Source organism: Palaemon carinicauda, chromosome 35, assembly GCF_036898095.1.
Source record: "Palaemon carinicauda isolate YSFRI2023 chromosome 35, ASM3689809v2, whole genome shotgun sequence".
Classification (NCBI taxonomy): Eukaryota; Metazoa; Arthropoda; class Malacostraca; order Decapoda; family Palaemonidae; genus Palaemon; species Palaemon carinicauda.
The window spans coordinates 43,776,576-43,789,729 of NC_090759.1; the positions used below are offsets into that span (position 1 = coordinate 43,776,576).

Below are 13,154 nucleotides of genomic sequence, written 5' to 3' on the forward strand. Positions count from 1 at the left end.
TGAATGTGAACAATTCATTGCTGGGTAAAAAAAAAAAAAAAAAAAAAAAAAAAAAAAAAAAAAAAAACCATGACTTCAACAAAATCGATTATTGATTCAGACTTTTCTTTATCTTTTTATTCGTTGTGCCCTAAGCAATCCTGTTTCCAGCGGGGACCATATCAATTTTGTATTCCAATTGTTGAAAAGATTTCGTTTATTTCTGTTTGTAATGGCTCTGTGGTGGGTGACATAAAACTTTTTTCGCAGGAGTTCATCAATAATTCAATACTCAACGGATGAATTGTGGTATGTCTTGATATCACAGGCATGATTTCTTCTCTAAAGGGTTCTTCCTTCTCAGTTTCTTAGTAAGTTTTCATACACAAAATGCGGCATATCGGTAGGACGTCAAACCCCCATGGACAATGGGTCCTTTACCATCTATTGTTCATTATTTCATTAATTTTAATGAATCCGTTTTAACACATTATCCCTTCACTTGCAATGGCCACTTTTCCTCTTCCACATATTTCCACATTCTGCAGGGTTGCGGTAACCTTGTTACCTTGTTCATGATTGGCATTTCGTAAATTGGGATTTCGAACCCCACTCCCATTCTAATACTTTTTATCAAAAGTCCAATAGTTTTTGTTAGTATCCACTACCTTCTCATTCTTTTGAGCTAAGAATGGGGGACAGCAAGTCTTAGCTCGAGTGTAGATGGGCCTCAGTAGTTAATCATATGTCCATAAGATTTATCTCTGGGACATTACCCAAAAAGTAAAATAGAAATTCCTTTGCTTCAACCACTTATGAGTAATCTTTATAAAACTTTAGAAGACTTTTATCAACAGTTTTAACCTTTTTTTCTTCGTTTCACACTCAACATTCCCACTTCATTTCTACTAAGGAGAGATTGGTTAGCTTCCATTGATTATCCAAGTCTCTGCACTGCACGTGTATCACACTCTCGTACACTAAAACAGTACTTCTGCTATTTTTTTTATATATATTGTCGGTATCGTTCTTCCCTCGCACTGATAACTTGTTAATGCCTGTATCTTTTATCAATTTGTTTGAATTTTTGTGACCTTTCACGGAAACTGCTATTATAAAAGCTCGCAGTTTGTGGAAATAAAGTCAGTTACCTTCACTCCACTTATCAGTTAATGCCTAACTGGTGCCTTTGCACAACTCTCACCACTTGGGTAACTAGTTGTGCGGAGGCACCAGTTAGGTATTAACTGATAAGCGGAGTGAAGGTAACTGACTTTATTTCCACAAACAGGGAGCTTTTATAGCAACAGTTTCCGTGGAAAAAAGTTCGCAAAAATTCAAAGAAATTGATACAAGTAAATTCATGCATTAACAAGTTATCAGTACGAGGAAAGAACGATAACGACAATATACTGTACATTATATATATATATATATATATATATATATATATATATATATATATATATATATATATATATATAAAAGAAATACTGTTACAGTGTACGAGTTTGTGATACGCGTGCGGTATACCTCTTAGTCTTTTGCATATTCATAGCGCTATTATTTCTTCACTTATGGGAAGAATCTCTCTCTCTCTCTCTCTCTCTCTCTCTCTCTCTCTCTCTCTCTCTCTCTCTCTCTCTCTCTCTCTCTCTCTCTCTCTCTCTCTCTCCTAAAATGATTCCATTCTTCCTCTACTTAACTGCTTATATTATCAACAATTGCTCTATTCTCATGATTTTCATACACTCTTATAACCTTACGATTGCCTACATTTGCATTCATTTCTTTCCTTTTGCAAACTCTCAAACTCCTTTACCGTATTGTTCAGTTTATCTTCAATATTATTAATCAATACTCTAATATACACAGATATTATTCGTTCCTAGCCAATTGTCTTATTATACAACTTTGCCCCTACAGTATAACTATTGCCCTATCCCTGACCTTTCACAACACTTCATCCTTAAAAGATCTCAGTCAGCTGGAAAAACATATAATAGAATATCTACGGTTCAGTACCCTTTACCACCAGGTAATTCCCTTTACAACCTAGATATTATGTAAAATACCGAAGTTTCTTTGTGAACAACCTTTTCTACTTCAGGCATCATCATCAACACCTTTTTCTACGTTCACGTTTACAGAACCACATAAAGCACTTGATCCCCAAACTATCTTTCTTATCTAAACCTGCTCTGTTCTTCCATAATTAATCCTTAAGTTACCAGTCTTACTTTTTCAATTAAATAGTAAAATTCGTCTACCCTGCAATACTTGAAGTATTCCCTGCCACATTTGTTCTTTTATAAATAACAACTATTCTTCTCACCCATTCGGTTGGGGCCTTTCCATTAACCAACCATATCTTACACAGTGTGGTCAGACACACAATCCCACTGACTACACAATCTTATTTTTACTACTGTATTTTAGTGCCTCTTGTATATTTCTGTTCCCTTGTAGTGCTCGTAGCTGTCTAATCTCCAATCTCTCTAACACCAGTATATTCTTAACAATCACTTTACAAACATTCTAGAAATAAACTAAAAATCTTGTAACTTTTAAACCTCTTCTCTCATCTACAAAATATTCATCACATCATTCCAAGGCTGTTTTCACACGTCAGCATCTCTCAATTTGCATCCATTCTGAGATCCCTTTTTTCATTAACATTTCTTACTGCATTTGCTTCCTTGATTAACCATACTTGCTTACCATAACTTCCCCCATGGCCATCCCTTTTTAGTTTATTACTTCCTTTTTTTTTAACTTTCTTCTTGATTACTTCATTCAATACTTCGTCCTGTATTCATGTAAATGATTAGACATTCTCTCTTGCAAATACACCTAAGATATTTTATTCGGGTACACAAAATCTTTCATTTCCTCATCATGTGATGTGCGGTTCCAATTCCTTCATACAATTCAAAAATCAAATACTTTCCTCGCTGACTTTCACCATACCATGGAATTTTACCCACATCATATATTCCCCTCACTATGTAAATGGAAATATTTACTTTCATTGTCATATACATATATTCAGCTACCCCTTGTTAATATATATATATATATATATATATATATATATATATATATATATATATACAGTATATATACATGTATGTATGTATGTATGTATACCCTTTCTGAGTAAGGACATCTTAAAGCAGTAAAAGGGTTCATGATCAGCATAACTGAACTAGTTAGGGCCACCCATACTACGTTGGTTTCCTGTGAGTGATCAGACCAAAAGTCTCCCACCATTTCCAATCTGCAGTGGTCAGCACTGTAATGAAAACTGGCCAAAGCCCAGACATGAATGCCTGGGACCTTTCTCATGCAGTGGACTAGCAACAACTGATTTTGTTGTTGTTATATATATATATATATATATATATATATATATATATATATATATATATATATATATATATATATACATATACATATATATATATATATATATATATATATACATATATATATATATATATGTGTGTGTGTGTATGTATGTATGTGTGTGTAAATATATATATGTGTGTGTGCGTGGATGTAAGTATTATAACTTTCGAGTATTGTTATGTATACATAACTTATCTAGATATATTTATCTATAAATAGACGTATATATATATATATATATATATATATATATATATGTATATATATATATATATATATATATATATATATATATATATACATATATATATATATATATATATATATATATATATATATATGAATATACATAATAATCTGTTGTTTATATTTCTAGAGTCGAAACAGTTCTCGACGGAGGCCTACTCCTCTACAAAGTGTAATATATTTCCGTCGTGACCTGGGTAGCAGCGACGAAGAGGATGACCATTATGATTCTGATTTCTGGGACCAGACAGACAGACGCCGCAATCATTACACCAGGAGTAATATGTCTTCTTCCTTGGAAGATGCTGAAGAAGATGATGAAAATGAAACAGAGGTTTCCCAGGAAAGCAGTATATTTTCAAGCCCTTACTCCACAGAAAATGTCGAAGAAACCAATGAGCCTTCAAGCATTTGCTCTTCAGAAAGCGTAAATATAAACCAAGAGTGGATTACTGCTAAACATTTAGCAGAGAAACTGGCTCATTATCCATATTCAAGAGCTTCGCTTTCAAGACTCTCTGCAAATCATGGATTCCACATAAAATCGATCATGGCTTTAGTCGCTTGTAACAGTCGCATCTTCACGTTAAACGATGACACAGTCTATCTCCGACCACAGATAACGATGTGTTTTAGGCATCTGAGTCTCGATGGCTGCCAGAATGAGTCTACTTGTGAGGGTTTGCACATATGTCCTCAGTATCTAGCAGGAAAATGTAAGGATGAAGAATGCCCCCTAGGACACAGTGGAGATACCCAGCATAACATGAGAATATTGAATGAGTTCTGCCTTCAATCAATACCACCACATTTACTCCAGAAAGTTATAGAAGAGGCAATCACTTACCCAAGGCCAAGATTAATTGAAGTATGTGAAAAATATAACCAGGGTCTATGTGTGAGGAAAGAGTGTAAAAAACTTCATATTTGTAAACACTATATAGCAGGTTTAGCTCGCTGTCCCCGACTGTTTTGCTCCTTAAATCACAGTTTCAGAGAACCCTCGATTGAGGGTATTCTAGAAAATCATGGCCTGAATATAAAAGAAACTCCAAAAGACATTGTTAAAGCCCTTCACAAGATAAATCCACACCTAGCAGAACAGCTTCCTTTTGAAACCATTGAGGAAGAAAGTCATATGCCTATGACTGTATGGTCTTCATATGCTTGCGGTGATGTGGACATACCTGAAATATGTTACAGTTCAACTGAAGGAAATTGTGAGTATGAAAGAAGTGGATGCAAGAGACTTCACTGTGAACGAACTTTTCACTGGCAAGTTCGTGAAACTGGAGGCTGCTGGCTGAATCTAACACTATCCCAAGTTTATTGGCTGGAGCTTGCGTACTGTGATCCTGAAAAAGATTTTGTAATTTTACCTCAACTGGACCAAACATACCTTGAACTCTCTGTAGGAGACCTAGCTCCTCTACTCAACCAAAAACACTGGAAAGTGAATTTTGAAAACAAAAACGAAAATTTCACTCTAACATCAGACAGTGAAGTTCTTGAGTTACGTCGGCTGTGTAGTGAAGATATTGGGGTAAATGTCCCCGGAAGAGAGTTCCTCTGGTATTACCAGAACAGGAAAGGCGAGTTCATCGAGTATGGTACAAAAGACCCTAAAAGTGAAGGTTATGATGACTTGTCAGAAATCACCTCACAGATCCTAGAGAAAGTTTACCAAAACGATATGGATAAAACCTCAAAAATGCACTTTACTACTAATAAATATACATATCACTTAGACGTAAACACAATGACTCAACTTAATGAAATAGACCAAACTAGATGCCAGGTACGTAGAAGACCAAAGCCCCACATTATGGAGAAACATAAACAAGCTTTACAGAAGAGGCCTTCCTTCTAAGTTTAAACACAAAATTTTTAGTTCAATGAAAGGCTATCTAATCCCATGAACATTCTATTTGATTTTTGGAAAAAAACGGCTTCCTTGCATGACACCTGATAGAATCACAATGATATACAAGCATCTCTTAGAGAATGGTAAGCATACAACATTAAAATAGTACCTCTTAAACAGCATTCCTTGAACATGTTATATGGATAGCTTCAATTATTCAGATTTGGGAAGTAATCTTTAAGTCTTTAAGAAGAATTGTTATGTTCAAATGTATCTCTATTAAATTCGATGTTTAGAGTGTCTGCAATGTTTTCTTTCTACTTTAATTAAACTAAACATCGCAATTTAGAATGATTTAGTGAAATAATGGTAATCCCACAACAGGTGTCGAACTTTTTGAACAATTCCTTCAAGCAAACCCATGAATAAGCTGCCGGATTAGGATAACGTTGTGGTCTTATTGGATGAATAAGTAGGCACGGGCACTGATCTTTCCCATTTCCCTCACCTCACCAGTCATGAGAATGGCTTTGTATGATATTGTAATGTTAGACAATTTTTCTGACATCAAGCTTTAATGAAGATTGCAGAATATTTTTCTCAAGGCGATATATAAAAATTATAACCAGACCAAAAGGCAGTGATATATATATATATATATATATATATATATATATATGTATATATATATATATATATATATATATATATATACATATATATATATATATATATGTGTGTGTGTGTGTATATATATATATATATATATATATATATATATATATATATATATATATATATATATATATATATATATATATATGTGTGTGTGTGTGTATATATATATATATATATATATATATATATATATATATATATATATATATATATATATGTGTGTGTGTGTGTGTGTGTGTGTGTGTGTTTGTATAATGTGTGTGCATGTATGTATAGATGAAAAATGAAAGTAAGAAACCTAGGTTAATACGTTTTGATTAATTTCATAACAGTTGTATAGATATACCTGAGTATATATAAGATTTACAAAACATGGTAAATTTAAATATAAATTGCGTTGCCAAACTTTATTTAATAAAAGAAAATAAACCTGATGGAGTATTTTTTCCCAAAGATCTTGGTTACTATGTGCGATTGTTGAATGTTGTTTATATTTGCTGATTATTAGCATTAGTAAGCATCCTTATAAAGGAAAACAATAAATGCTGAAATTTTACTTTTTGTAAGATAATTATCTTAATGAAAACGTAAAAGATTTGTTCATGAGAATTTGTTTATCAAGTTGTAGATGTCAGCTTCATATAAATTAAATTGTAATTTTCTAACTATTTTAAGGTTACCTTAATTATATATTTACGTTTTCGTTTCTGATAAATCGATATCTTATTGTAGTCAGGTTCACTATGTTTGAATTTTAACTTTTGTTGATTTTTTTTTTTTTTTTTTTTTTTTTGTGAGTAGGAAAACTACAAAATTTTTTAAAAACTTATAGTATCAGCAAAGAGAAAAACAATGTTTGTATTTGCCCTGAGTTCCATATGGCCACCGTCTTGGATTTGACAAAATGAAAATGTGAAAATGTGTTTTATCAATATATGAGCTTCTAAATAGAATATAGATTTTACTTTGACAGATAAACTACCATTTTAAAGGCCAAGGAAGCGAATGCTCAAAGTTTCAGATGTGTTGAAAATAATTACTAATTTAACAAAACAAATTGGTCATATTATTTATTTAGTGGTATATTTATGGCAAAAGCTTATATCGTGTATGTTAAACTGTTTACTGCACCTTTTATGTAAGTTGGTGTGAGTGCATTGGATTTGTTAATTTGTCCTTAATTTGCAAGCTGTAGACATGAGTGACAAACCACAAGCTGCTGAAAAAACTACATGTCAAGGTCAGGAGTCTATCAGTTGGAAGCAGTGTATGCTGTACCTGTCTGGTTCTAAAAAGGAAGAGTTGGTGCGCATCCCCAGATAGATTCCTACCAGTGTGTGCTGGATATAGTAGAAGAGACGGTCAGTGCACATGATGACAACTATGCTGCAGTCCAATGACTACTGCAAAGCTGTACAAAGATCTCACTCTGTACAGATCAAGGAGTCTATCATCGCAGTTGCTATACAAATACAACTAGCGAATACCAAATCCAACATGCCAGAGACTGGCATACACATGTATTAGATTCTAGCTGCCACACTACCAAGAAACGTGGGTAAAAAAAAAAGAGGATACTCTGAAATAGATGAATCAGGCCTATCACCACTTGGCTCTTCAACCATGTTTCTTCTGATAAAAAGATGATGATGAACAGCTCTCTATCATGTAAGAGTAAGGACAGTCAGCACTGTGAAATCTCTAAAAGAAGTTGTTGAAAGTCAAATAATTACACACTGACAACAATGCTTAATGGTCACAGCAGAATCCTCCTGTGTTGCAAAAGAGTTCAAGAGTCATTTTGACTACACCTGACAAAACTAGATATCATCATGACCTTATCCCAAGTGCTGTCAAGAAGGAGCATAATATTATCAAAAAGATCGAGGCAGCCATACTGAAACACCGAAATCCAATCGATGTAGAAGGTGACAAGTTGCACAATTTGATGAGTTATACCTACATCTCTGATGAGTTTTCACAAGCTATCTTGAATCTAGATGTGACAAGTCAAAACTATGAAGACTACGTGTCAGTGTGAATCAATGGAAATAGCTTATAGGCACCGGTAAAGAAGGAGAATAAGAAGTTTATGATTGTAAAAAAAAAAAAAAAAAAAAAAAAACTTTAAAACTACTAGACAAGACTATGGATGTATAGATGACCAAGGCTTTGTATGGCTAGCAGATGATCCTAGCCAGTTCCAGTATAAACATCAACCGGAAAGAGGACATTGGGAACCACAAATTCCTTCTGACACCGAAATCTTTTTTTTTTTTTTTTCTTCTTCGTCTTTTCTTTTTTTGGGGGGAGGGGCTCCAGATAGTAAAATCCTGATATTCCTGTACAAATCAAAGTTGATCCACCCCCTTGACAAGCTAGTAACAGCAGATACCGCACAGGGAGATCACTAGCCAGAAGATGAGATGGACACCACACAAGATGCTCTTAGTCATAAGATAGGCCTGGTAGATGGAATGGTTCTTCTGCAAAAGATGATTAAGAAACCATAGTGAAAATCAAAGGTCTCATTGAATACTTCAATGACAGGCTGATGTCCCTTACACGAGATTGTGATGAAATCATCTTGATTTTGACACACACACGGATAATTCTATGAAGACTGCAACCAGGGAAAAATGACAAGGAAGAGCACCAATCTAGAACCAGGTCAGAGTTGACATAAACATAAACATATCCTAATGGGCAGGTTCCTTTAACATAAGACAAGAGTTGACTTGACCATCTATCTTTCTGCAAAAACTTTAGAGTACTACAGTACATCATACAAACTGTCCATTATCTCTTCTTCGTGGCATATCAGGAGAGACAAAAACTTACTGTTCCAGGATAGCATTCATGAAGAAGCCGACACAATGTTGATTTACCAGCCGGTCCTGGTATCACAACAAAACCCATTGGATATACAGATGGTTTTCTTCTCCTCAGACACAGATGTGCTAGTGTTAGTCATAGCAAACAATGACGTTATACTAAAGAACACGTCCATTTCCATGGCCTCTTGTGTTATGGGGATAGAGCCAATATGGAGAGCTATAGGGACAAAAAGAGCAAAAGCTTTTACTGCCTCACATGCAGTCACTGGTGCTGATAACACTAGACCATGCTCTTGTATAGGCAAAGTAACCTGGCTGCAAATTTACATAAGGAGGATATTGATGTAATCAGATCTCAGCAGATGTTTTCAACAGAGGCAGAAGTGACCAAATCCATGTTGGCCATTCTGGCTAGTTTCGTTTGTGCAGCCTGCTCATCCAGAGGCCTCATCTCCAAAATACAATGACATCTCTTCTGCAAGCATAAGATAGAAAAAGGCAAGTCAAAGTGTGGAGACAGGTCAGCTTTGTTCTGCAGAATTCTTAGTTGGATTCCCTGCAGATTGGCTATCAAAAGACAGATGCCCTTCCAACTCAAGAGGCCATCATTGAGAATGTTCTTCTGCCAGATGTTCTTGCAGACAAAGAACTTATCCTGTACTGATCTCTTCCAGAGTGGCAGAATGATGAGAACACACACAGAACAAGTAAGAAACTGACAATGATAATGATGCCATTGATATGTAGACTCCTTGGTTGCCAAAGAGATTAACCCTTTTTTTTTTTTTTTTTTTTTTTTGTCATGAGGAGCATGTTGTTTCTTAATGGACATTAACATAGTTGAAAGTCCATGTCTGAACACTTGTAAAACATTCAATAAAACAGAATATTTCAGTCAAATAAGCTTTTGGTTAAATCTAGCTTATTCAGTTTGATGCCATTAGATTTCTTGACCCCTGAAAATGGTGGGTTAGTAGTCAAAATCATATTTTTAGGGTATTTAGAAGCTGAGTTTTTTACAACAAACTTTTTGGGAAGCCATTTCGTAAAATCAAAGACACTGGTCATATAAGTATTAGGGCAATTTAACTTTTTCTGATTGCTGATACAATGGAATTTCCAAAAATGTATAGTTGTGATACTCTTCACAATAATTGGGCAAAATAACAATGAACCTGACTGACTGATTCCTTTCTTTGTGATTTCGGAAGCATTTCTTAATGCTTTTGTTCTCTTCGATGCGGCTAAATCATCTCAGTTGAACTTTTATTTTCATTAGATAATTTTCGGTGACACAGTTGATCTTTTGGTTTTCTTATCAAATTTATTCAGTTGATCTAATTTCTAGGTAATAGGTTTTCTTCGTTCAATTATATACTTTAATGTTTTCATTCAATTATTCAATTATGTGTAACCTTGTTGAATCTGAAATTTATATTTTTCTTTTTTTCTACGCAACTTATTTTTAAAGAAGCAAAAAGAAAATTCTTTTTGGTGGTTCGTGTTGAATTTGTTTTGTTGAATTCTCTATCTATTGGTATATATTTTTACTAGTGCAAAAACTATTTTCTCGGTGATTTGGCTTTCTTCGATCCAGCTAAATTTTTTTTTCCATTCGATTCAGTTTTTAATATTTACTAAACTTAAAAAAGGTGAGACGTGTGTGACCTACACGCAGATGGTAAAGAAGAGGCTCCAATCTTCTAGGCATTGTCCACTTAATCAAGAGCTGTGTAAACTTTTACGATAGCATGATGTTAAGAAGTATCAAACTCCATTTCAATAAATGGAAGATTATAATGATTAATTTTAATTAATGTGAAGTGATGGGGGTTACTGAAATCCTGGGGTGATTTCTGATTTATGTGAAATGCTGGGAAAAATATTGATCACTTCTAGAGCATCTGTTATGCCTTGAACATTAACTTTTCAGACTTGGAATGGATTTTTGGTAAAATTTCGTACTGACTTCGTTCATACAGAAGATGGTGCAGTGCTGCTGTTCACTGAACCAACAAAATCTATCAAAGTTTGGTTCCAGGCTTCCTGAGTTGCTTGAAAGATTTGTACTCTACACTTCTTTTATACCATAATGTCTGATTCAGTGTAATTCCTCTGATGAGTTTATGCTCTTTTCGTAACACGGTTTAGTAATAGCAGCTTTCATAACCAACCAAGGACTGGTTGTCTACAGAAGTTGGCAGTTTTTCGATTTATGTTTACTGTTACCATGTGCGAGTGCATTTAAAATGATTAATGGTGTAAACCACATAATTGTATTCAATTGAATCTATTATTTTCTAAGATCTACAAATATTTTCAGTCTGCTTTGTCAAGGCATCACCGTAGTGTTCTTTAGACAAGTTGATCTTCATGAGTATTCATGAGTATTCGTGAGTGTGGGTGAATGGTCACTTGTATGGCAGTCCTCTATTGTCCCCTGATTAAAGTTGACCCTACAATTAGCACTATTACAGAAAAGGTCAGTGCATGACAGAGTGTCTGCCTGATGTTGAAAATATGCAGGTTCACCAGTGCTGAAGATACCTTCAGTATATCCTCATTTCCTTTAAGATTGTCTTTTATGAAATATCTACTAATAAAGGGAGTCAGTATTCTTGTCTCCTAACAATAAGATTAGTAGAGAAGGTTGGGGAATCAACTCACCCATGTAATTGGAAAAATCTTTTTCATATAGTGATAAATAAAGGGAGTATACTTTCTAATTTCTGGGGAAACAAATTCTCACTGCTGCAGCCTGGAAGGTAGTGTTTTGATTCAATGGTATCTGGTCATGGGGTGTTGATAGTCAAAAGGGGTTTGTTGTTGAAGAAAATCGGAGGAGAATATTAAGATAGTGATTTTGAGTCAATGATAATCCCACTACAATATCAAGAATTCTACATTTTTACTGAGAAGTCTACTATCATGAGACATGCCAGTAAAATCAGTTTTTTAGGTCTAGATTTCTTTCAAGATTGTGTTTTTGGAGCACTGTTATTATGATTTCCGGATTTTTTAAGTCACTATAGAACACTGGTTCAATTCTTGGTCAAAACAAAAATAACAGCCAATCATTGTGCATCTTTTAGGGATACTAAGCACACTGAAGTTGTTTAGGAACCAGCAAAATCGGGCTCATCCAATGTAGTGGCTATTGCAACAAGCTTCATGTTTATTGGTACAACCACTCTTCTCATTAAGTAAGTCATTCTGTAAAGCAATGCCACTTAAAAATAAGAAATATCCCATGCTCAAAAGGTTTTTGCCCTCTTCTATGGAGCATAATGAATTGACATGTCAAATTGGGCAATAACTTTAATCTAGTTTTCATACTTTGTAGTTGAAGCGTAGACAACGACCAGTGTCGAATGATCCCATTGATCACATCTCTAATTTGGCAGATATATCAGTAAGGAGACGATTAAGGTGAACAGTTGAGATTAATGTCATAATCTACGCTGGTGTCAAGATATTTAAAGAAAATCCAAAATATCATGTATTCACCTTGCTTTTATAAGAGGTATAGACTTGAGATACTTCACAGTACTAATTATTTTATATGTCAAAAAAATTAGATGTATTACTAATTATAAAATCTGGCATTTGATTTTTATCCTATCCACTTCATTTGTGCTGAGGTTGATTGAGTGGATTTTTAAGCTGCTCATTTTCTTTAATCTTTTAAATATCTTCATAAATGCTGGTTTTATTATTGACAAAACTCAGTCAAAAGCAATGCCAGGATAAATATAATAAATGTTCTATTTGTTTGGCCTACTTGGTGCTCAGGAAACATTTTCTCACAGTGCATGAACTTGTTTCTTATCTGCTTATCTGACACGCAGTTTGTGAGAAGTAGAAAGATCTTCATCAACAATAAACATAAAGAGATGGAGTAGTCTTATCCACAGTAGTTACTTACAGTTTTTTTGTTCTTAAACTTTTTTCAGCATGTGTCCATATTTATAGCAATAAAAGCATCTTCGGTATGTGACCCCTTAGATTTTACTTCTAGTTTTCACCTATGCACCATCTGTTTCTGGTGGAGTTCTTAGGAAGATAAGAATAGGTGCATAGGAAGGAAATAGTATTACTACATAATCCTAGATTTTCATGATTTGGCCTACTTCAATAAC

The 13,154-nt window shown here is 34.2% G+C and overlaps 1 protein-coding gene across 1 annotated transcript in view; it reads left to right on the forward strand.

Moving 5' to 3' along the window:
* Positions 1–6,134, forward strand: part of LOC137627424 (uncharacterized) — a 17,702-nt gene extending 11,568 nt beyond the window's left edge. The window contains exon 4 of the mRNA XM_068358510.1: positions 3,767–6,134. Within this exon, the coding sequence (XP_068214611.1) occupies positions 3,767–5,506 (1,740 nt within the window). The 3' untranslated portion in view covers positions 5,507–6,134. The remainder of the gene's footprint in view (positions 1–3,766) is intronic.
* The last annotated feature ends 7,020 nt before the right edge of the window (positions 6,135–13,154 follow it).